We start from the raw sequence: 27,632 nt of genomic DNA, 5'->3' as shown, positions 1-27,632 counted from the left end.
CAAAACCCAATGAACGCAATGTAATTTTGTTTTTCTTTTTGCTAGCTCTTGCTAGTCTTTTAATAAAAATTTTGCCATCTGCTACTAAAAAAAAAGAAGAAAAGAAAATGAAAACCTCCTTGTTGTTGTTGTTGAAACCACTCGCTACTTGATTTTGTTGATTAAAAAATTCGATACATCGTTTTGTTCCATAAAAATTTAATTTTGTTTTTCGGGTGCTAGGTTCGGAATTTAGGGCCAATTACAGGAATTTGTTGAAGATTGTTTGGATTTGACGAACTTCCTTCGATATAATTACCGCAATTTATATAATTTTGCAAGTCGTTCGCGGTTGAAGGATTGTTTGATTATAGTTTGAAAAAACGGTAACCTCTCATCCAGTCACATTGTTCCACGTGTCTCTGACGCCGGACTCTTTCATCATTACCTGATTAACTAACCTCGCCTTATCATCCTTGGTGACACCGCATTACCAACATCACCATCGCCAGATCATCGTCACCAAAGTTCGAAAACGGCGCGATAAAAATGGTCTTATTATTTACGGAGTATTAGCCTAATAATATACGGTAGCAAAGAGGCTTGACAAACACTTTTGGTATCCAACGTGCGTGTGATATTTGGCCTATTTTCTTTACAATCCCTAATCATTACTCACCAAATCCAATAACACGCACACATACACATATCATTAAACAATCACTGATATAGATTCATATTCATATATCTATATTTTGTTGTTTCATCATAAAGGAAAGTATATTTGATCCAACCGAAAACCAGTGGGTCTACATTTTGCATTTTTTATTAATGATCACTAACTCACTAAAATCCCAAATTGGATCTCAATTGCAGATCCATAATCACTGTGCTAACGTCATCATTACATCTATCTGTTTTTCAGTATCTTCATGGATCCTTCAACTTTTCGTCCCGCTGTAGTTATCGACAATGGCACAGGGTAATAGACTCATTCCAATTCTACATTGCATATCACCTGATCGACGAAATGCCTCGATCGCATTTTATTAATTTCACCGTTTTCATCCCATATATACATTGCAACCAACGTGTTCGACGAAATGCCTCCATGAAATTTTGTTAAATTCGCTTAATTATACTATTTCCAGACCAACTGTTTGCTGATTAAGCATTGAGAATATGTTCAATTCATGTGATATATGTTGATTTGACTAAATTGTTTACAGTGATTAATTGAACACTTGGTACTTATTTAATTGTATTGCAGGTACACTAAAATGGGATTTGCTGGTAACGTTGAGCCGTTTTTTAATGTTCCGACGGTGGTTGCTGTTAACGATTCGTTTGTAAGCCAACCTGCTCGTAGCTCGGTTAAGGGAAGCAGTAGTTGGCTAGCTCAACATAGTGCTGGTGTGATGGCTGATCTTGATTTTTACATTGGGGAAGAAGCTATGTCCAAGTCGAGAACGAGTGGTATCTACAATCTGACTTACCCGATTAAACATGGGCAGGTGGAAAATTGGGATGCAATGGAACGGTTTTGGCAGCAATGCATATATAATTACTTGCGTTGTGACCCAGAAGATCATTATTTTTTGTTGACTGAGAGTCCGTTGACTCCACCCGAGAGTCGAGAGTACACTGGCGAGATTATGTTTGAGACGTTTAACGTTCCAGGGTTGTACATTGCAGTTCAGCCTGTGCTTGCTCTTGCTGCAGGGTACACCACGTCTAAGGTTAGTTGGTGGAACCATTAATTTGCTTTATCTTTGTTAAGGTAGTAATTGTAATGTAAATATATTAGGTTACTAATTTGTTTTAGTAAGTTTTTGACTAACATCTGTTGGTGTGGATGCATGCGTCTCTTGTAGAGTTGATGACTGTATTTTTGAAGTAGTGAATTAACAAAACTGCACGTATTTTTTAGTTATTAAGGTCATTTACTCGAGATTTGTGGAAAATAACGCATTGTTTTTGTCCCAATTCGTAATCTAGTTAGGTTGAGTCAAACATGACATAGATAAATGGAGCTATATGAACTTTAAGAGTGAGGTATGGGGAATGTCTGGAAGGGAATTATATGAATTGTTCAGTATGATATTATTTGATGCGATCTGCTGCTCAAATTACTAGTTTACAACCAATTGACAGATACTTAGTTTGTAGATTAACAAGAATATGCACTTATTTGCATGTTTGTCTCTAACACAAATTTAACGTCATGATTCATAAATGTACCTGATCCAAAATTTAATATGTTTCTCTTTAATGAAATATCCTATATGGTTGTATACTTTTTATTTGTTGACCTTTTATCTTCCTCACATTTCAACCAAAAGTGTAATATCTGTTATGAAAGCCACATCTTTTGAATTATGTATTATATCTGAATCACCATATACTTTTCTTTAGTGTGAGATGACAGGCGTTGTTGTAGATGTTGGAGATGGAGCCACCCATGTTGTACCTGTAGCAGAAGGTTATGTTATTGGAAGCAGCATTAAATCAATACCTATAGCAGGAAAAGATGTTACCCTCTTCATCCAACAACTCATGCGCGTATGTTAATTTTGACCTTTTTATCTCACTTTAATTTGCTAATTTAACTATTTTCAGAAAGTTGCTACAAAGTTTGAGTCAATGTTGACACAATTACACCATTAGTAAATTTGATCATTGACTTCCTTTTATGTTTATACATATTGTAATCCAGATTCCTTGTCACTCGTACCATAAATCCCAGACACGAACTTATATATATCAGACCTTTGCATACATTCGACGATATTATCAGCAACTTGATAATTAATCCTTTCATTATATTATATTGTGCAGGAAAGAGGCGAGCACATTCCACCTGAAGACTCGCTCGAAGTAGCTCGAAAAGTTAAGGAAACATATTGCTACACATGCTCCGACATTGTCAAGGTAATAAATACGGTTATGTCTGATACCTTGTTTAAAGTCAACATGAATGATTCTATATATAGGCGGTAATTCGAGCCATTTACTTTTCAAATGTGTCTATTTGGATTGTGTTTTACCTTCAACTGTAATAAATACATATTTAGCAAAAAGGGGAAGTGCTCGGTATTTTGCCAACCGTCCCATTCTAAAACTATAAATCTTTCAACCTGAACCTGTTTCCGAATCCATCCTTCATGTCCAGTATCTTATTTTTGGCCAGTTGTATTAAAGATTGAATAGTCTTTGTATAATTTCAAATTTACAGGAGTTTAACAAGCATGACAAAGAAGCTTCCAAATATGTTAAGCAATGGAGAGGCATTAAACCAAAGACTGGAGCACCATACTCATGTGATGTTGGCTATGAACGATTTCTTGGTCCTGAGGTTTGTCTTCCTTTTCTTTAATGATTTAATGATAATTAGTATGTTAAAAAGCCCTTGTAATCTATGGTCCATTCTTACCTTAATTGCTGCTCGGAAATATGAACTTATTTTCTAGGGGGATAACCCTATAAACGTACTTAATAATGAGACGGGTTGAATGTGACCAGAATTTACTTCGAAAACATACAACTTTATATGCTTTGGTGTCTAGGAGTAGAGTTCTCCTCATAAACTGTAGCCTGCCATTATGTTAAGTAACATAAAATAAATTTATATGTTTTATCATGCAGCTTTTCTTTAATCCAGAGATATACAATGGAGACTTTAGGACTCCTTTACCTGATGTAATAGACAAGTGTATTCAATCTGCACCGATTGACACAAGACGTGCCCTCTATAAGGTACAACTTACCATATGCGTGTCCCGTTGGACTCTAGTATTATTTTGTATTTTAGATTGCAGGATTGTGTATTTAAAATACATGTAAACTAGAGGGGTAATATCTATGCATTTCGTATGAGTTGGTCAAATGGACCAGACTGGTCAAATGTTGCCCAAAGTGTATATTTGGTGCATAATACATTCTAAATCATTTTACGGAAGAAATAATATTACAACAACAACAACAAAACCCAATACCACATGAGTGGTGTATGGGGGAGGTGAGATGTAGACAATCATTCCCCTATCCGAGAATAAAGACAAGTCATTTCTCCACCCAGAGTGAAACACTCTCAAGAGTAGAGAAAGTCATCCCTCTCTTTATTCGACGGATAAAGAGATTGCTTCCGAGAGGACCTCCGACCTTTAAGTAGGAAAAAGTTAAAAAAAAAAAAAAAAGAATACTAAAATAAAAATAATAATAGACGCCATGAAAATGGTATAATCAAATTTCCATGGGAAGAAATAATATTACTTCTGAAATAATACGAAGTGTACTTTTGTTAAAAGATATGACACACTAGTCAATCGGATTGAAAGTCACTCAAAGACCAAGGCGCTTATTTTATGCATAATGCATCATAAAGCATTTTCTTTAAAATCCGAATTATTACTGAAACAAAATAACTTTGAACTTGTCTTGCACACCCTTGTAAAACGGGTCAAAAGTAAACGAGAGTGTAATTCTAATGCATAAAACTTCATAAATCAAATCATGTAAAAGCTAAAACTACATTATTTGTCAACTATCATAAATATTTTAATCATATTTTATTCATTATTGCTATTTCTGTATACAAAACTGGTGTTTTGGGTCAACTGGGCCTAACAGAACAAAAAAAAAAACATGTCACCCATTAGCCAACCCGCCCATTGTGGCTTTCTCAAATATTAGCAATTACCTAAACCATTTTTTGCATCTGACATCTGTTTCAGAATATTGTATTGTCTGGAGGATCGACCATGTTTAAAGACTTCCATCGAAGATTACAAAGGGAGGTTAAGAAAATAGTGGGTGCTCGTGTTCTTGCATCAGATGCACGGTTAAACAATGAACTGAAAGTAAGTTTGCTTAATTGATTAGCCAATAGTTATATTTTAATTAATCATTGTTAATCACTATGAGGCTGCAAATAATTATTGTTCCAGGCACAACCGGTTGAAGTGAATGTTGTAAGCCATCCTATCCAGAGACATGCTGTATGGTTTGGAGGCTCTATACTTGCATCAACTCAGGAATTTTTTACGGTATTCTAATTACTTATAACACACCCAAACATGATCTTTTACGTTACGTGTTTACTAGAGTTGAGTAGTACATTATTATTACTGAATTTATATGGTCTATCGATAGGCTTGTCATACAAAAGCAGAGTACGAAGAATATGGAGCCAGCATATGCCGAACAAATCCTGTTTTCAAGGGAATGTATTGACAGATCTAACCCCCTGTTGTTAAATAATTTCAAGGGCATAAATGTAGCTAGCTGTTGTGGTCATTGAAAGGGAAATATAGGATTCTGTACATTTTGAAGGTTAAGTTTGTCGAGAAGGTGTACTCGAGATGCTTGTTTTCTTGTGCCAAAAAGATGAATTTTCGTTATAGGTATTAAAAGTTTTCTTGATAGGATTGCAGTGAAATATTTGTATTGAATTGCTACTTATACGGTGTCAATAATTGAGGACTACAATACAAACTGTCATCAAATTACTTCAACAAATTGCTTGTAGGTGTGACTCGATGAAACTTTCAGATGTTAGTTGCTCCCAATCGATATTCCCCTTCAGATTGGATAGAGAATTCTTTTTCCGGAATCTTCTCCATCTGAACGAAGTCTTTAGCCCCAAGTAGTTCCACGTCTGATTTAAAAACGTTCCCGTCTAGTCCCCGTTTGATTAAGACGCATTCCGAGGGCAGCCCTTTGAGGAACCTTTGCCTCAAATCCCTCAAGAGTTCGAACATAGAATGGAGGAAACGGGCATCACGTTCTTTGCTCTTCAAAAAACACAAATATCATGTCTTTACTTTAATTCATCATTGGACTGGTTTTCGGTTCAAGAGTTTTCTATTGTATATTTGGATTCCCCTATCTTCAAAGGCAGAAGAATAACAACATATTCTAATGATTTAGAAAAAAAATTCAGAAAAAAGATTTCTATTGCTTTTTCTTGTTACTGTTGGATAATTTTTTTTCCGATTTGTGTATGAGTTAGGATTTTGGTCATTTCTGTTATACTTTGAAGATTCAAGCCGACTATTTGGAACATTCATGTTTAGATGCATCCTATGATTTAGCTAGTACAGTTTTTTCTTTTTTTTTTTGTGAAGTAACGAGAACTTTTATAAAAAAAAAAAACGTTTTCGAAAAGAAAACAAAATCAACAAGAAGTACAAAAGGGAAATACCGGTGAGACTCGAACCTAGAAAGCGGCTACTAACGAAAAATCTATACTGAGTCTCGCCTAACCTATGCGAAAACAAACCAAAACCAAAACCAATTAGACGATACAATGCAATACAAACACCTAAGACTACATCGAATCAAGATACATAAAACCGAAAAAGAACTCAAATGTCCTTAATGAACACGCTGAATTTAGCCATTTCGGCACCTTGAACCAATTTCTCTTTACGCTTATGATGATTTTTGTTCCTACCTGGCGAAGGCGGGATTTCACTAGAATTTACCGTAACCGGTTCGATCTCGGCCATGCTTGTCATCATAATATCAAAAGCCGCAAAAGCCTCGCAGGTCATACCATGCTTTGTCAACCCCGAAGAAGCGCCATTACCCGGGACCGCACCACCACTCTTCTTGTCTACCGTGCCCGCCAAAAACAAGTTTTAAATGGCGTCACCATATTCCAAAACTTATTCATGATCCACGAGCTTAAAAGATCCCGAGGTAGATGCAACATTCCGTCTTGTCCGCAAATTCACGCATTCGAAAGTTTCCCTAGAAACCTTCCTATTTAGAACATACCACGACTTACAATAACCTTTAGAAGAAGGATCCTCACAATCACAATAAGACCTTCCACTACGCCCAACCAAAATCGGTAAAGGCCTATCAACATTCGTTGCCTTCCCTCGATTTGCCATCAATTCTTTCTTCTTTTTCTTCTTTTCTTCCTTCAAACGAGCCACTCACAGTTATGTACAATAACAACTATATATTAATTCTGTATAACACATCAACAACAATAACAAAATTCAATTCCACATTTGTGGAGTATTGAGGAAGTGAGATTTAGAGAAGTCTTCATCTATCCTAGAATAATACAAAAGAGCATACGTAAATTTGTGTTTTCTGCAAAAATATTGCATGTTCATTGTTTCACCCTTCTTGTTATATTAAAGTGACATTGTCAAAGCTCTATTTTTGTGTGTTTCCGCTTCCTACTAAAGTATAGTCATATGGTCTTAATTGTCTTTCTTAAGTTCTTTACTGTCCTTGTATTTTCCAAAACCTTCTATTCTTAAAAGGTAACTCACACATCCATTATCACAAATTAATACACGACTACCACGAATATATATAGTTGTTACATCCAAAGACTTGGTACCTTCAACCACATGATGGGAATGGTCATTTTGATACCACTTGACCAATGACCCTTTAGTTTTATAGGAATTGATATAAATGAGTGATGCTGGTCCGTGCTTTGCTGCGGGTGATACAGAACGGGTGATTATACATTCACGATAATCAAGTAAAGAAAGTTTTAAAGATCCAATATAGAATATGTCAATTATAAATACTCCTTTTCAAATTGTACAACTACCGCCATCAACGACCCAATTGTTCTAATCATTGTTGTTTAGGGCTTTTAGTTTTTGTTATAAGGATTTTAATTGAGCAAGATTGGCTAATACTTATGGGCTCTAAAATGTGGGCTTTTATTGTACTTATTCCCATTCATGACTTGGTTAATTTCTTTTTTTTTTAATATATACTCCGTATTAATTCTTGTTTTTCCTTCCCTCACAAACAGTGTTGTAAAAAACCCGATTACTCGCCGATTAATTTCCGATTAAGCATTTTTAAGAGCAATCCGTTCTGATTTTCAAAAATCCGTTTAATTAAATGGTCAACGTCAATTGATGGGTCAAAATCGAATTTGATAATCAAAGCCGGTCAAAGTCAAAAATGATTACCATCTACACATGAATTTAAACTAGAACTATATAGTTTTGGAGCAAAATGAACAATTTTATACAATTATGTTAAAGTTTATTTCTATATTTATGTTTTTTTTTTTCTATATTTACACATATAATTTTTTATATTTAATAGTTTAATGTATACAGTACAATCCGATTAATCTCCGAATTACCGATTAATCTTTCCAAAGTCTCGACCGATTAATCCCCGAATAGCGAATTTTGCAACCTTGCTCACAAATACTCAAAAAAAAGGCCTAGATCTAAAATCTCAACTCCTCCCTCACTCAAATATACGACAGCCAACACTACTATTTTTATAAATCCGGCCGCAACATCACCAATCAACCACCGCTACCCACTGATGCTTATCGCCTTTCTCCTTCACTTTTCTCTGAAAACCGTTGCACTTCTCTCATGCCTCCGCCACCAATGGACAAATCTGTTTTTTGTATATTTTATTTTCAACCGTCGCTCCATGCTCAGATTTGATGTTTGTTGGTGGCAGATGTTGGTGGCGTATGGTGGTTGTTAGTGGTGGTCAAATTTTGACGTTCACGGCGGTCGGCTGTAGAAGGAGGTTGTTTAACGTCGGTGTTTTTCGGAGGGGTCGGAGGTTGTCGTTGCTTGTTGGTAGTTTGGTTAGAGGAGGTTGAAAGTGGTTGTATTTATTAAAAATGTATAAAATTATAAAATGTATAATCACCAAAGCAGTGGCAAGATGTTGATGGAACATGTGCAAGATGGTGAAGGCGGCGGCGACCGCATAGTGGTGGTGGTCAAAATAGTAATTAGTAAGTGAAGGAAGTAAAAAGAAGAAAATATATCCCTATTAAAATAAAACTAGTAAAGTTGGCCGCGCTTCTCGGCGGTGTGCAAAAAAAATTTTGTTTATGATTTTTTATAATTACAATGCAATTTCGAAAAATGACATGAAATTTGTAGTGCAATCGAATTTTGCATAACTTTTTTACTATTATTTTAAATAGCATACCCAACCGCCGCTCACTACCAGCAAATCGTCAGTCACCTTACAAATCTGAACCGTCACACTCTTTCGACACCGCCACCTTTTTTTTTTTTTTTTTTGTCTAAAACTCCAACTATGTATTAGTTTATATTTTTATTCTATTTTTAAATATCGATAGTTTGCGTTTAGGTGGACGTTTTGCGAAAGTTTAATAACTGGGTTTGTTAATGGTGTATAAACATTACAAACGTTTAACCCTACTATAATTACATAATAAGTTTCCAATTCCTTAATTTCTATTGTTAGTAATATTGGAGAGCAGTATCACTATTTTATCAATTGTAAACATATTAATTTCAAGCATGTTGTAATTGGGGAGCAGAGTCACCAATTTTTTATTGTTTTAAGAATAATAAAGAATATATGTATAGAGAGAAAAAACGTGTTTATATACTACGGAGTATAATGTTTACGTTAAGAAAAAAGATTACATTATGTCTCACTTTTCAGTTGTGCATCTAAATGTAAATCTTCTAATATAATACTGTATAAATGTAATGTAATTGATAGGAAAGTGAAAGACCAGACAATAAATAATTGGCGAGGCCCAATTACAATAATATGACACCTACTTGACCTTTATACACCTCAAGGTCCAAAAACTTTAAAAAAGATAAGAGTCTGTGTACAAAACTGCAGATTAAAAGGGAATCTCAATCGATGTGTATCTACTCCATATTTCCCACCTAACTTGCTTTATTCATTTTCATTTTTCCAAAGTAAAAAATCAAATCAAAATCAATTTGATTTCTCTCTTTTTTCCCTAACTTAAACCCAAAATCTAAATACTTTCTTACCTCTTCCTCTCCTAAATTCGTCCAACATCTCTCACCCACCGTATTCCATTGCCGATCATCATAAACTACCTCTCATCTTCACCAAAGATTTATCTCACGTGGCCCATCTAACGGATCTGAACTCCGACAAACATCACCAACAAAACGCCATCTAATAACGCCTATCATCCGCCGACTAAACAGATCTAAATCGTGTTATATTTCTTTAACAGCCCATTTGACGGTGGTGGTGGTTGACGGTTGTGACTGAAAGTGATGGTGGTGACTAAGGGTAATCGTTCACTCCGTACAACTACTTCTGTTCCCATCCTTTCATTAGTTTTTTTTTTTAAAAATAACTTTTGAAAATCTTTGATGATAATTATTTAGTTAAAAAAAAATTCAGATTTGTTTTTTTCCTTTTTAATAAGACCTGATTTTTTTTTTTCATATCTATTTTTTTTTGTTCAAATGCATTTTATGTGTTCTAATGTTTTTTTTTTTTTTTTTTCAGATTTGTGTTTGTCGCTGGTAGTGGCTCTAGTGGTGGTTGGTGGACGTGATGGTGGAGGCTAGCCTTTCCGATTACCTATTAGATTAGTTGTTTATTTTTGTTTTTGTTTATCTAATTTGTTTTTTATCATATAAAAATAAGAAGTTTGGTGGTGAAAATAATTGTGATCCATGATGTATTAGTTGTCCTATGTACTTTGGAGTGTGAAAAGACAAAAGTACCCTTGCGCCGCTACTGTTATACTGTAGCCGATACGAATAAGGATGTGAGATGAAGTGAAACAGTATGACAGTAGGAAAAATTACTAAAAATTTACGTGATTTAGTATAGAGATAAATAAATAAATAAATACGTAAAAAGATGAAAATACCCCTATGAACACTAAAAGTTCATTACTTTTAGTATGTAGATATAATATAATATAATATCTCAAGTATGATAACAACGAGGAAAATAAACTCGCGCTTCGCTGCGGGATGATTTTAATCAGTTAACGGGCAGTTAATTGAACGTTTTGAAAAATGGTTAACAACTAGCTAATTAAATGTTAAAAAAATTAAGGGAATAAAATAAGGTGAAAGAAGAAAGTGACTAATGGAGAAGATATTAATTTTTGACAAGATCATTGGATTGATAGTGACACATTTGAGAACATGTTTAATCGCGTTTATTCTGGAAGTAAATCCTAACTAAAAGTTAGCGGAAAGGTTTGTGAATGGTGTTACTGGATGTGGAAATGGAGTCGCGCTGAGATTAGAAATCGCAAAGAAGCTCATTCAGCTTGCCTTCTCAGTGATATAAAACACGTTATTATTAATGATATTCCATATTCTTAAATTTGGTCGACCTATTAGAGATTTTTCGTTCAGGGAAGCACGTGGTTATTTGGATGAGTTGATGTTTCCTTCATTGCCAAGATGTTTAAGATGGTCTAAACTCTTTCCTCGCAAGGTCAACATTTGTTTTTTATAGAGATTAAGTCTAGATTGGTTCGCTAATCGATTAATTTTGTTAGCACGGGGTATATAAATCGAATCATTGGACTATCCGTTTAGGTCTTCTCAGGTGGAACAAGTGATCATGTGCAATTCTCTTGCGAGTTTGCTATGGAGGTGTGACATAAGATTCGTATTTGGTGTGATATTTATATACATATGTTCAAGTCATGGTAGTCATGATATCAATGGCATTTGAATTGGAGACAACCAAAGGAGGTGAAAGATCGGTTTGAGGCTGTCATGGTTGCTGTGCTTTGAATGATATGGAGATTTTGAAATAATTTCACGTTCTCTTCTAATTCGTTGAAAGAAAGTACGTTGTTTCGTGTGTTTGGCTTAATGTTAGAGGTAAAAAGTGTATTGTTTGAAATAATTGGCTTCTCAAACCGTTGTAGTTTTGCTCTCTTAGCGCCTTACTACGGTTTGTTTTGGAGGTTTTAATAATATTGTCCAAAAATATACATTGTAATATTATTTATTTCTACTTTATACATTAATTAACATATGTATTTCATTGTTTATCTTTTTTTTTATTTTTGTCAATAATTTAATATAATGTATTCTTTAGAGAATGAAAGTAGTTGAGAAAAATGTCAAATAATTAGGAGATAATTTGATTAAATCGCATAGATTTGCTACATAGCTAACTAGCTAGCAAACTGAATTAAATTCCAGAATTATCTATTCTTAATAAACATTTGCCCTTTAACTAACTAGCTAGCTACCCGAACTAATCATTTCCCATCTTAATAGCACAATATTGAAATATTGATTGATCATGTTTTTAGGACTCGTACGTTAAGAACATTTTTCTAGTTAGAGAAACAGATCGATTCAATGATACAGAACAAGATGTCCTGACATGGCATAAGAGTCACATGGACCGGATTTAATTAATCAAGCTAGTCAGTTCTTTGAAGTGTGCACTAATGATGAGAGTACGTACATGTGGTGAAAGAGTCATGACACCTTCAATCCTTATTCATTGGGAGTAGAAAACTTGCAAGTACAAACATTGATCAATTATGTTTATATTCTTCTTGTTTATCACTCTCTCCATTTCATTCAATTTAACTTTCGAAAGTTACTTCAGTTCTATTTTTTTTTTTTTTTTATGTTATATAATAACTGATAACTGATGACATTATATCAATAAAAACGCATTTAGAACTCCATCTATTCATATAACCTTTATCAAATATCGTATAAAATAAACACAAATATTTAACATCACATCTTAAAAGAAATGACTTTTAAAAGTCAAATGTAACAATTATTTATAAACGAAAGGAGTATTTATATATTTATTATCGGATCTGAGTATAAATTGATATGAATGATAAGATTTGAGTTAACATTAAACTCAGATTGGGAAAATAATGATAGTTTGGCTTGCTAATGTAAACTCTTTAGATCATAATTAATGAGGCTTGTGTTCCCATGAGCTTGGTGGTTTGTAAAATGCCTACAAACACCATTATTGGCGGTCTTATTAGAGAAACATACAACTCCTCTTTACATGTGTGAGACCGCTTGTAGTGGTGCATCACCAACGGTTTGGCAGCTTAGGTGGCCTGGGGCAACGACCCCTTTCGCTGGTATCGAAGCGTGGGATGACCAAAAACATGGTCTGGTCGTGGCTCTGCAACATGATGGGCAAGGGCATTGTATGCCTCCACATGCCACGTGAGACGACCCGTCCTAATCCATAAGGACGAATACAATTACATATGGTTACATTGCGAGGTATCTGACCTCTATATGATACAATTTACAAATATTGCATTCGTTTTTAAAAGACAAACTTTCATCACATCGAAAGTTGACAGGTATGCATACCATTTCATAATATATCCAAACTATAGATGACTTAACCTGTCATTTACTTAATAATGATCTTTATTGAACTCAACGACTTGAATGCAACGTCTTTTGAAATATGCCATGAATGACTCCAAGTAATATCTTTAAAATGAGGAAATGCACAGCGGAAGATTTCTTTCAAACCTGAGAATAAACATGCTTTCAAGTGTCAACCAATAGGTTGGTGAGTTCATTAGTTTATCATAAACAATCATTTCCATTATTTTAATAGACCACAAGATTTCATTTCCATGTTTCATAAATATACATCTCATATCAGGCATTTCGCAAACTGCATAGAGATAAAAATCATTCATATGGTGAACGCTTGATAACCGAACTAACAGGATGCATATAGAATATCCCCATCATTCCGGGACTCTCATCGGACATGATAATCGAAGTACTAAAGCATTCGTAACCCGAATGGGACGTGTCAAGGTCCATAGATCTATCTTTAGGATTCACGTCAATTAGGGGCCATCTCCCTAATTCTTAGGCTACCAAGCTAAAAAGGGGCATATTCGATTTCGATAATCCAACCATAGAATGTAGTTTCGATTACTTGTGTCTATTTCGTAAAACATTTATAAATGCAGCGCATGTATTCTCAGTCCCAAAAATATATATTGCAAAAGCATTAAAAAGGGAGCAAATGAAACTCAATATACTGTATTTCGTAGTAAAAATACATATGACGTCATTGAACAAGTGCAAGGTTGGTCTCGGATTCACGAACCTATATTAAGTATATATATATATATACATTACGTGTGATGAAAATATATTTGTATCACATATTTAAATACTATAGATAATAATAATAATGAATAAAAGTTATATTATTTTGAAATAATAATAATTATTATTATTTTACTAATAATAGCAATAACAATATTTATCTACTAATGATGATATTAATTATAAAATGATAATTTTTAATAATAATAATACTAAAATGATAATAATAATGATGTTTTATTGTGATGACCCGGAGATTTTCGACCAAATTTAAACTTAATCTTTATATGAATTCGACATGTTAAGCAAAGTCTGTAATGTTAAGTCTCAAAAAGTTTGAACCGTTTCATATATCAAATTACCCTTTGACTATTCCCGACGATTCACGAACAATCGGTTGTAAATAAATGTATGGATAAATATGAATACAAGTATACATAGATATTATTATGAACTAATAAGATGCATTCTAATCAATTGGAATTAATAATGTGAAAATAAATTATAGAATAAATTAGTTATTATAAATATATATATATATATATATATATATATATATATATATATATATATATATATATATATATATATATATATATGAATTCTGCACATAAATAATATTATATGAAATTGTAAACTATAAATATTAAATATTTAATATAATTTATTATATAATGTATTATATAATTAATAACTAGGATAAAATTTATAAAATTGTGAGATATTAAATTACAAGTATAGTTGTTACATCATACATTCAATATTAATAATATTATTAAGGCCTATACATTTGAGTTAATATAATTACTAATATTATTGTATCACTTTTATTATTATTAATCTCTTTATTAATAGTATTATTATTATTAACAATATTATTATCAGTAGTATAAATAGTATTAATATATTTGTATTAGTGACTGATTAGAAATTTATAATTAGATATTAAAATTAAAAAGTAGATATTTAAATACAAAGATATAAACAGGTATGTTGATACAGATATTATATATATATATATATATATATATATATATATATATATATATATATATATATATATATATATATATATATATATATATATATATATATATATATATTCGGTGTTATATATATATATATATAATATATATATATATTCGGTGTTATATATATATATATATATAAATATATATATATATATATATATATATATATATATATATATATATATATATATATATATATATATATATATATATATATATATATATATATATATATATATATATATATATATATATATATATATATATATATATATATATATATATATATAACACCGATATTTAAATAAATATGGATATATATATAATACAGTTAAAAATATATAAATTCATATATAGATATACATATATATATATATTTATAAATACGAGTATATTACATATATACTTAATATCAGATACATATACGTATATACATACCAGTTAATTGTGTATATAAATTCAGTACATTAAACAGATAAAGATAAATACATGTATATATCAATACAGAATTTTTTTTAAATATAATAAAATTATTTACAGATATATATGACATCTGAAGCGTAATTCTGTTTTTTTTTTTTTGCATCTGATATATTCTTTATTTATTTATTTCCTTTGTCTACTTCCCATTCTTTCTTCTGATTAATTATTGTCGTCAATTGGTACACAACAAATTCAAATCCGTTATTTAACAGTACTCCTACTTCAATTATCAGTTTAACTTATATATTACGATGCAGTTGTAGTTAATAAAAAAAAAGATAGAGATAAAACCCGATATACCTCTATGTCGACTTGTAATTCACAAAAGCTCAAATTCGATCCATTCTTCAAAATCTATTAATGCCAACTTGTAAGGAATCATCCACTCCAACTATCTGTAAATTTTGTAATTTCAATTCTTTCTCCTGATGTCGAATTTCGAATGTCAAACTTTTAAAATAAAAAGTCAACCATCATGTTCTTAAGGAAATTCGAATTGGCGTTTACGTTTCAGGTTAAATTGATGATTTCAATAGTTTCTAGGAAGGATTTCTAACCTATTTCGTGTTGTAATCTTAGTCTATAACGCATTCAATTTCAAAACCAATATTTATTTATTTTTTTTGTTCGTGACAGTAGATATGCTGTTTTTTTTTTTTTTTTTTTTTTTTTTTTTTTTTTTTTTACGAAACCTTTCAATTTCAGATTATTTTCAAGTTAAATTTTTATGTTTTGATTCAAATTTGAACTCATTTTATTTAATGGTCGAGTTTTCATCTCTAGTCAAATGGAAGTCGAAGAAGAAGAACATGTAGCACAGAAAAACTGTTTAAACAACTATGGTTTAGGATTTAGTTCTGAAAGACCGAGTTGGAGGAATGGTTAGGAGTCTGTTCGGTGATTCAAGAGATCGCGGGTTCGAATCCCGTCTAGGACATTTTTTTTAGTAAAGCTTGCAAAGGGTATAACCATTTATCTTTCATTTTTATTATTATTATTATAAATTATTATTATTATTATTATTATTATTATTATTATTATTATTATTATTATTATTATTATTATTATTATTATTATTATTATTATTATCATTGTTGTTATTGTTATTGTTATGAATATTAATATTTGTTGTAGCTATGTTAAAATAAATAATATGATTAATGTTATTATCATTTTTTTTAGATATATTACTGAGTAACATTAGTATTATTAATAGTAACAATTACTATTATTATTATTATTATTATTATTATTAATATTGATATTGATATAAGTATTATTAATATTATTATTATGATTATTATAATTAGTGGATTTATGAAAATAAAACATGTTATTATTAGTGTTATTATCAATTTTAATGAACATAAGTATTATTACTAATATTATCATTATTAGTAGTATCATCATTAATATTAATATTAAGATCATTATTATTATTACTACTAACATGATTATATGTATTATCATTAATATCATTATTAGTATTATCACTAATAGAAATATTAACATTATTACTTCTATTAGAAAACTTAAGTATTAAAAGTATTATAATTTTACCATATTTAATATTATTTTAGTATTATTATAATTACTAATTTTCAAGCAAATGATATATATAAATATATATATATATATTTAATACTTATAACATAATAAAATTTATATTTTTATATACAAAATGAAAATATGAAAAACATATACACATTATTAATATAAATATGACATAACTAATAAATTCATATATGTAATATACAATGGTTCGATTGCAAATATGTGTATTAATATATATATAAATGATATAGGTTCGTGAATCCGAGGCCTACCCTGGATTGTTCAATGTCGTCATATGTATTTTTACTACAAAATATAGTACAGTGAGTTTTATTTGCTCCCTTTTTAAATGCTTTTGCAATATATATTTTTGGAACTCCGAATACATGCGCTGCTTTTATAAATGTTTTACGAAATAGACACAAGTAATCGAAACTACATTCTATGGTTGGATTATCGAATCGAATATGCCCTTTTTTAGATTGGTAGCCTAAGAATTAGGAAAATGGCCCCTAATTGACGCGAATCCTAAAGATAGATCTATGGACCTTGACACGTCCCATTCGGGTTACGAATGCTTTAGTACTTCGATTATCATGTCCGATGAGAGTCCCGGAATGATGGGGATATTCTATATGCATCCTGTTAGTTCGGTTATCAAGCGTTCACCATATGAATGATTTTTATCTCTATGCCGTGCGAAATGCCTGATATGAGATTATGTTTATGAGAAATGGAAATGAAAATCTTGTGGTCTATTAAATTATGGAAATGAATGATTATGACAAACTAATGAACTCACCAACCTTTTGGTTGACACTTTAAAGCATGTTTATTCTCAGGTACGAAAGAAATCTTCCGCTGTGCATTTGCTCATTTTAAAGATATTACTTGGAGTCATTCATGACATATTTCAAAAGACGTTGCATTCGAGTCGTCGAGTTCATTAAGATTATTATTAAGTCAATTATAGTTGGATATATTATGAAATGGTAGGCATGCCGTCAACTTTCGATGTAATGAAAGTTTGTCTTTTAAAAATGAATGCAATGTTTGTAAAATGTATCATATAGAGGTCAAGTACCTCGCGATGTAACCAAATGTAATGTATTCGTCCAGATGGATTAGGACGGGTCTCTACATTTATAATAACAATAATATTTCTATTAAGATGATAATTTTGATAAACTGATAGTTTTAACTTTGACGATACTTTTAATAATAATAATGATAATAATAAAAACGATATTTTATCTAAATCATAATCTTAACATTATTTTAATTGAATCATGATACTTATACTCATTATTTCTTACTCGACTTGTTTAATAGCTTTTAGTCCTCTTTTAAATCGCATTCGTAATGATAATAATATTTGTTATAATAATTAGATGTTACTAATATTAATTTTAATGATAATGATACTAATAATAATAAATATTCTAATAACATTAATGATATTACTAATAACTATTTTAATGATAAAATAATAATAATAATAATAATAATAATAATAATAATAATAATAATAATAATAATAATAATAATAATAATAATAATAATGATAATGTTAATAATAATCTTAATGATAATAACGATAGTAATACTAATAAAAATGACAATTTTTAATGATAACATTTATAATTATAATACTAATAATAATTATTAGTTAATAATAATAACGACGATAGTAATAATAATAATCATTTTACCAATAATACTTAAAATCATAATTAATTCAATTGACTATATCTTTTAATCCGTTCATCGAAACCATACGCTTTCTAAATGAAAAGTTATTAATTTTTCGCCAGCTTTCCAACGACATGCATATCATATACCTTATCTCAATCACATATGTATCAAATTTGTGATTTATCATAACTATCTAATGACAAATATTAAACATACAAGCATGCATAATCATATATACTCGAGCACCAGTCAGGGATACACTATTAATATATAAAAGTTAAGTTATGAGTGCTCACATATCAATATTGAGATTCAATATTGCAGGAAAGTACGTAGACGCAACGGAGATGATAAACACTAAATTGACCTCACGATCATAACCTCCAAACCATACCCATAACCTCCATAGCTATAACCCATAATTTCCTTAGCTCTATCCCGCTCATAAAACCCATTTTAAAATAACTCGCTCATGACTTCGTCGTAGTATTTTATGTATACTAATACTAATACTAATGCTACTAATAATAATATTAGGATTAATAATAATAATTTTAATAATAATAATAATAATAATAATAATAATAATAATAATAATAATAATAATAATAATAATAATAATAATAATAATAACAACAACATAGATGATACGGAGTGAAAATGGAATGAATGAGTTCCAGGAACAACGAATTCGATTTAAAGGGAGTTCAGCCACCAACCCCCCCCCCCCCCCCCCCCCTCATGCGATCGCATGAGATTGTGTGGAGAGACTCATGCGATTGTATGAGTCTTGTTTACAGCTCCTAAATGAAACAAAAGTCCTACCGACACAATATATATAATATTTAATATATAATATATTTAATCTTTAGAATTAATTAAATATTATATTATATTCTCGTGCATAGTTGATTTGTAATTTTTGCACCGATGAATTGTACGTTAACACTCGACTTACGTACCGGTTCCGGTTTTTCGAACGCATTTTCGTACGCTTAGAAAAATGGTACTTTACGTTTCGTGTAATGTACCTTTATCAATAACAAGACTCAAATCAATAAAAAATTATCCCACTCAAAGTATAACTTATTCATTTGAGTGTTTTGGTCATTTGCTTCTATAAATCGACGTCTCATTATTTACCAATATATATTATAATAATACTATTTTAAATCCAAAGCGTTTTACGACTAAGTTAATATTATATTTTATCACTTTGTAAAATAATGATATTATTATTTAAAAATATAAACTTATATATTTTAGAAATAGTTACTTACTAATATAATATTTAGTTTTTCAAAAACTAATTATATTTCAATCGTTTAAATATTAGATATTATTATATCACCTTACGTTTTATGCTCTAGTACATAATTTGATATGATTCATTTATGCGCCAATGTTTAATTTAACTTCTCAAACGTTCTAATTAACATATCTATAAATCAATCGAATCAATAAACAAGTGTTACAATCGTTTACTTAACTTATCGATATTCATTTTCTAAGTTATCTATATTCCCCAATTTTACTTTTACATTAAATAATTTGAAGGTTAAATAGTTTATCTTATCAAAAGTCACGAGGCAATTATTGTAAGGCATGTATTGAAATTCAACACGAATTTCCAACAATCTGTCTAGCTCTCGCTACTTGACACTTTGTCCTTACTCGAAGATCACTTTACCATTTATTCCGAATACCGTTAAAAAGGAAAGGTTTCCTAAATTAAAGTGGACCTCTCAACAGAGACCCGTAATCATATCACAATGTATCTGATAATTCAATCATTTGATATTATCTTCTAATTCTGTTGATAAATAACTTGAAATAATTACGTTCATGTAAAGTATTATTCATCTAATACTTTGTTAACGTTCTCAAGTCATATAATAAACTTCGTAACTTATTTTCATATTAATCAAAAGTTTAATGTTTCATTAATATTTCACAATTTAATAATCACACATATGTATATATTCATACATATCTATTTACACATAATTGTTTGTGAATCGTCGAGAGCAGTTGAAGGGTAAATGAATATATGAACACAGTTCAAAGTTTTTGAGATTTCAACATTACAGACTTTGCTTATCATGTTAGAAACATATAAAGATCAAGTTTAAATTTGTTCGAAAATTTTCGGGTTGTCACACCACGTGTCGCGATTTTGTTGGGCCAAATTTGTGACCGTTTGACAATTTAAAAAAAATTAATCTATATTATTTATGCTATATATACACCTTTATTTTACTCATTCTAACAAATCTTTCTTTCAATCTTATTTTTCTTTTTAACTTAACATACACTATAAAATTTCATAATGTGTAAGACACTGAATTTTATGCATAAGAAAGTGTCAGTAAAAGTGTGCATCAAAAATTTTAATAAAAAGTCTACCATATACTTAGATTTTCAAAATTTACATCAGAATCAGTCAAGAACGACGTGCTTGAGGGGAAGAACGGCGTTCCATATGCCAGAACGGCGTAACAATTGGAAGAACGACGTTCTTGAGGGGAAGAATGGCGTTCCATATGCCAGAACGGCGTAACAATTGGAAGAACGACGTTCTATGATGTTGGGTTGTGAACATAGCTGAACAGACCTTATTGAAGAGGTTTCAGGAACAGCGTTCCCTTATTTGGAATGACGTTCTAGGGCTATGAGGAGTGGAACAGCGTTCCATGAAACAACCCAACCCGTAATTAGTACGACAAATTTTTTTTTTAAAATTAATTAACCATTAGCGCCCAATTAAACGGTTACATATAACCCATTTAAACAATATCATAATCTTAATGTTTACAAACGGCACAAAGGCCCTTAACAAATGTAACACAAGTTTGACCCATTCAAAATGATAGTTTTAATCCAAACGACACTTGAGCATGGTTTGGGGCTAAACTACCCGTAACACTAGGTCGACTTCCAAAAGCTTCATCCAAAGCATCCCCTATCAAAACAAAGCGGAAAACCACTAATCCAACCGAATACCCTTGCCTTTATCCAAGTGGGGGCCTAAAAAGGTAAACAACGAGAGGGAAAGCAAAACGCTTAGTGAATACAATAATTTTACACATACTATATATATATATATATATATATATATATATATATATATATATATATATATATATATATATATATATATATATATATATATATATATATATATATATATATATATATATATATATATATATATAACCTTCTTACTTGCAAACACTTACACACATACCGCATACATACTAGCAACACAATTAGCTTATCACCTCAATACAAAGCTATTAACCTCCAATGCCCCAAGCTAGCATAACAATAACATATATATATATATATATATATATATAACTCAAACAATATAGCATGCTTGCGCTACAACACAATAACCTTGGTTAACCAATCGTACAAGGGAATGGTACTCGCGAAAGGCCATCGGTGTTCATAACATCCGTTAGTGTACTTAACACCTCGTACTACTAAACCCTCGGGTGACATCTTAACACCTCGACGCTTCACCCTTTACCTGATGGAGTGGTGCCTTAACACCTCGGCACTTCACTCCTAGGTGGCATCTTAACACCTTGATGCTTCACCCGAGTGGCGTCTTAACACCTCTACGCTTCACTCGTCACGTGAAATGTGGTGTCTTAACACTTCGACACTTCACATCTCACGCTACAACAAATAAATACATTATATACCTACGCATATAATTATTCCACTCACCTTATAGACTAGGCGATGAATTAACAACTCCGCAAGCTTCAAAGTGAAGTACCTAATACAATAAGTACACATTCAATACACAACTAGTGGAATTAACCACAATACTCACTCTTGAGCATTTAATGACCCAATTTGCATTAAATGGCTCAACTACACCAAAACCGCCCATTAATGGCTAAGACTTGTCATAAATCACTAGGAACAAGTGATGTAAGTCTACTAACACCAACTAACCCGAACTATGGGTATTTCATACCCATTTCACCCAATTAGGCCAACTATTACTCATTTGACTCATTTTGACACTTACTCTTGCAATTTTAGTCAAACATGACCCATTAACAATTCTTTCATCATTTACAAGTGTATTAGTGACTAACAACACCATCTAACACTTACAACCTCAAATCGTAAGATCAAACCCTATATTATAGCTATTTAGGGTTTTCTTTCGTCAATATAACCCAAATTCACCCATTTAACCCCCAAATGGGTCTTACAAGTCTTAAATGGCCCAAACCCTAGCCATAAATTAACTAAAACTTAAAACATGGAGTTAAGACTTACCAACACTATTGGGTCGTAGCTAAGAACAAGGAGAACAACTTTACTTCTTGCTCCAAAGATCGATTCACAATTCTTCACTCTCAAATCTTACTTTTAATTTAAATGGGTTTTATGTTTTAAGAGTAAATAGAAGAAGAAAAGAGAAAAGAAATTGAATAAATGAGATAAGTGGTTGAGGTTTAATGCTCAAATCAGATCCATACACGAAAAGACGAAAATACCCTTGGACCACCCCTTTTTAAATAGGAAAAACGGGTCAGATCTGCAGCTTTGTCACGTCGCGACCTCAATTGTCACGGCGCGGCAATACACTGGATTTTCGAGCTGTCTTAAACCACTCCTGACTTTGATTTGCTCTATTTATCGCGGCGCGCCCAAGATCTCCGTGGCGCGACAATGGCATGTAACTGGCCATTTTGACAACTTAACACAACTATCAATTTATTCGACTTGTACACCTCGTTCACGCTTCCTACATACGTTTAAACTTCGTCTTTAAGTCTCACATGACTTAACACTATCAAAACCCATGCATATACTTGTACATGCATACATTCTCAAACATATACATATGAATATATCTCGTATACATCGAGTTAACACTTTATATCGTTTAATCACATAACTAGCGAAATATAAATGTTCTAACGATTAAATAAGTACCTTAAGACACGTATGAAGAAAACGGGATGTTACAACTCTCCCCCACTTGAATCGGAGCACGTCCTCGCGATCCAAGCCGCATGACAAGCCGGAAGATACACCAATACAAACTCTTCGGGTTCCCATGTAAATTCGGAACCTTTACTACGACTCCATTGAACTTTAAAAGTTCTCACCTCTTTATGTCTCAACCTCTTTACTTTTTCATCGAGTATAGCAATCGGCTTCTCAACATACTCTAACTTGTTGTTTAGCTCAATCTCGTCTAATGGTACCCATGAAGAATCATCCGCAAGACACTTACGGAGATGGGAAACATGAAATGTATTATGGATCCCCGCAAGCTCTTCGGGTAATTCCAAACGATATGCAACTTCACCAACACGAGCTAAAATCTTAAACGGACCAATAAACCGAGGAGCTAACTTTCCTCGTTTTCGAAACCGAATAACACCTTTCCATGGCGAAACTTTAAGCATCACCATGTTGCCTTCTTGGAATTCGATCGGTCGCCTTCGTTTGTCGGCATACGACTTTTGTCTATCTTGAGCCTTTTTCAAATGAGCCCGAATCATATCGATCTTACTATTCGTCTCTAAAACCAAATCGGTACTCCCGATTTCTCTTTGACCCACTTCACCCCAACAAATGGGAGTTCGACACCTTCGCCCATAAAGCATCTCATACGGTGGCATTCCAATACTAGCATGATAGCTATTATTGTACGAGAATTCCACCAAAGGCAAGTGCTCATCCCAACTACCACCGAAATCGATAATACACGCCCGTAACATATCCTCCAATGTTCGATTCGTACGTTCGGTTTGACCGTCCATTTGAGGATGATACGCCGTACTTAATTTCAATTGTGTACCCATATCTTCATGAAACTTTTCCCAAAACCGAGATGTGAAACGGGTATCTCGATCAGAAATAATAGATACAGGAACCCCATGCCTTGATATCACTTCCTTGATGAACAACTTAGCCAAAGTCTCCGATGATATAGCTTCCCGAATGGGAAGAAACAAGGCACTCTTCGTCAACCGATCAACTATTACCCAAATCGAATCAAATTGGGTTCTCGCCGTCCTTGGTAACTTTGTAATGAAATCCATGGTAATGTGCTCCCATTTCCACTTCGGGATTTATAACGGTTGTAACATAACATACGGCTTTTGGTGTTAGGCCTTAACTTGCAAACACGTGACGCATTGTTCAACATACTTAACAACATCACGTTTCATGCCCGGCCACCAATACTCCTTTCTTAAATCAAGATACATTTTCGTTGCGCCCGGATGAATAGAATACTTTGACTTATGTGCTTCATCAAGTAGCACTCGTGGATTATCACCCATTTTAGGCACCCACATTCGTCCTTGAAAGGATAACAAACCATGCGGGCCTAAGGTAATGAACTCCGTTTGGCCCACGATTCGCTCCTCATGTTTGTTGTTAACAAAAGCTTCGATTTGAATCTCACCAAGCTTTACAAGAAAATCGTTAGTAATAATCATACGTAACGATCCTACTCGTATCACCGGATGTTGACTCTTTCGACTCAACGCATCCGCGACCACATTCGCCTTGCCCGGATGATAAAGTATTTCATAATCATAATCTTTTACTACGTCCATCCATCTACGTTGAAGATAATTCAAATCTCTTTGATCAAAAAGATGCTTCAAACTCTTATGATCCGAATAAATCGTACACTTAACAATATACAAGTAATGGCGTCAAATTTTCAACGCATGCACAACCGCCGCCAACTCAAGATCATGAGTCGGATATCTCGTTTCGTGTTCCTTTAATTGTCGAGAGGCATAATCGATGACTTTAGCTTTTTTGCATTAGAACACACCCGAGCCAATTTAAAGATGCATCACAATAAACCGTCATGTCTTCTACACCTTCCAGCAATACTAACTCTGGAGCTTGGCATAACTTCTCTTTTAACAATTGAAAAGCAATTTCTTGCTCGTTTTCCCAATTAAATCTAGCATTCTTTCTCTTCAATTTCGTCAATGGAGAAGCAATCTTAGAAAAGTCTTGGATAAACCGACGATAATAACCGGCCAATCCGAGAAAACTCCGGATTTTCGTAGGCATAGTCGGTTGTCCCCAACTCTTCACCGTCTCTATCTTCCCCGGATCTATTTGTATACCTTCTTTATTCACAATATGACCAAGGAATTGAACTTCCCTTAGCCAAAATTCACATTTAGAGAGTTTAGCATACAACTTCTCCTTTCGCAACGTCTTCAACACACCGCGCAAATGGTGTTCATGTTCCTTCATACTCTTCGAATAGACGAGTATGTCGTCAATGAACACAATTACCGACTTGTCCAACATAGGTTGTCACACTCGGTTCATAAGATCCATGAATGCCGCCGGTGCATTCGTAAGACCAAAAGGCATTACCACAAACTCAAAATACCCATAACGCATTCGAAAAGCCGTTTTCTCAATATCTTCCTCATGGACCCGCATTTGGTGATAGCCGGACCGTAGGTCGATTTTAGAGAAATACGTTGCACCTTGGAGTTGGTCAAACAAATCGTCAATCTGAGGCAATGGATAACAATTTTTGATCGTCACTTTGTTGAACTCCCGATAATCGATGCACATCCGCATACTACCATCCTTCTTCTTCACGAATAAAACCGGAGCGCCCCATGGCGAAGCACTCGGTCGAATAAAACCCTTCTCGAGTAACTCTTGGGTTTGATTTAACAATTCTTGCATTTCGGTCGGTGCTAAACGATAAGGAGTTTTAGCAATGGGAGTAGCACCCGGAACCAACTCAATGCGAAATTCAACTTGTCTTTCCGCCGGAACACCCGGTAACTCATCCGAAAAAATGTCTTCAAATTCATTAACCACCAGAATTTCACAAATGGGTGGTGGCTCTTCACGAGTATCAACAACATGGGCAAGAAAAGCCATGCCACCACTAACAAGGAAATGATGCGTCCGTACAAAAGTGCATATCGACACAAGTCTTCTTCGCTTATCGCCATGAATAATTAACTCTCCCCTACTTGGGGTTTTCACACGAATAGACTTTTCATGGCATGCAATATCGCCTCTATTATGATCGAGCCAATCCATACTAACCACGATATCAAAATCACCCAAAGTCATCGGGATGAGATTAATTTTAAAGTTTCCGGCACCAAACACAACATTACAATTTTTACACACATCAACCACTAGCACCGTTTGGCCATCCGCTATTTCAACTTCTACCGGATGACTTAACTTAGCTAGCGGTTTATCAAGCTTAGGCACAAATTGCGGAGACACAAACGATAAATTTGCACCGCTATCAAATAGAATCCTAGCTGGATTAGAGTTAACCATGAAAGTACCTGATACAACTTCATTGGATTGCTTGGCCTCATCATTGGTCATTAAGTATTTGCGAACCCTAGCCGTACCTGCCGCCTTTTCTAGCCGCTTAACATTATCATTGCGCAAATCGGGACACTCCCACTTTCGATGCCCTTCTTTATTACAATTGAAACAAGTGGGCTTGTTTCTGGAAGATGGGTTCGGGCAATCACGATCCATATGACCCGTTTGTCCACAATTGTAACACGTATTAGAAAAACCCCCAGAAGCGCCCTTCTTCACGCTATTAAAACTTTCGAAACCCTTCTTGTTCTTGTTCTTTTTGTTCGAAAAGTTAGAATGACTAGAACCTTCGAAATTTCTCTTGGAAAAAGAGAAATCACTTCTTTTTGGAACCTCCAGTTTGAAACCCCGAGCCAATTCAAATAATTCGTCAAAAGACTTAGCCATTCTTCGACTAATCTTACCCTTCAACTCATCGTTCATGGTGCGGTAGAAATCTTGCTTCAACTTGTGATCATCACCAATATACTCCGGACAAAAACGAGTCTTTGCCAAGAAAGTAGACTTGAGAGTAACCAAGTCCATTGAACCTTGTCGCAAATTGTGCAACTCGTCCCGAATTTTATCAAGGTCGGAAGGAGTTCGGTATTCTTTGAAAAATTCCTTTTTAAAC

General features: G+C 32.7%; 1 protein-coding gene and 1 long non-coding RNA gene across 3 annotated transcripts; both read left to right on the top strand.

Annotated features, from left to right (window-relative positions):
- The first annotated feature begins 606 nt into the window (after window positions 1–606).
- On the top strand, window positions 607–5,962 carry LOC139872177 (actin-related protein 3-like). Of its 2 annotated transcripts, XR_011766912.1 has the most exons (10): window positions 607–961; window positions 1,250–1,718; window positions 2,395–2,541; window positions 2,818–2,910; window positions 3,215–3,334; window positions 3,625–3,735; window positions 4,713–4,838; window positions 4,926–5,024; window positions 5,131–5,381; window positions 5,507–5,962. XR_011766912.1 is itself a non-coding variant. In XM_071860011.1 (9 exons), exons 1-9 carry the CDS (start codon window positions 912–914, stop codon window positions 5,209–5,211), a joined length of 1,296 nt encoding a protein of 431 aa, XP_071716112.1. In that variant the 5' UTR covers window positions 607–911; the 3' UTR covers window positions 5,212–5,437. The 2 variants fall into 2 exon arrangements, 1 of the variants encoding a protein (XP_071716112.1); XM_071860011.1 differs by lacking the exon at window positions 5,507–5,962 and having other exon boundaries at window positions 5,131–5,437.
- A 3,543-nt stretch (window positions 5,963–9,505) lies between these two features.
- On the top strand, window positions 9,506–10,429 carry LOC139873054 (uncharacterized). The gene is made up of 2 exons (XR_011767255.1): window positions 9,506–10,038; window positions 10,261–10,429. It is a non-coding gene; the product is annotated as an uncharacterized lncRNA (long non-coding RNA).
- The last annotated feature ends 17,203 nt before the right edge of the window (window positions 10,430–27,632 follow it).

Source organism: Rutidosis leptorrhynchoides, chromosome 10 (assembly GCF_046630445.1).
Source record: "Rutidosis leptorrhynchoides isolate AG116_Rl617_1_P2 chromosome 10, CSIRO_AGI_Rlap_v1, whole genome shotgun sequence".
In the NCBI taxonomy this organism is placed as follows: domain Eukaryota; kingdom Viridiplantae; phylum Streptophyta; class Magnoliopsida; order Asterales; family Asteraceae; genus Rutidosis; species Rutidosis leptorrhynchoides.
Note: the sequence above shows the minus strand (reverse complement) of the source record. Positions and strands in the feature narration are given on the sequence as shown.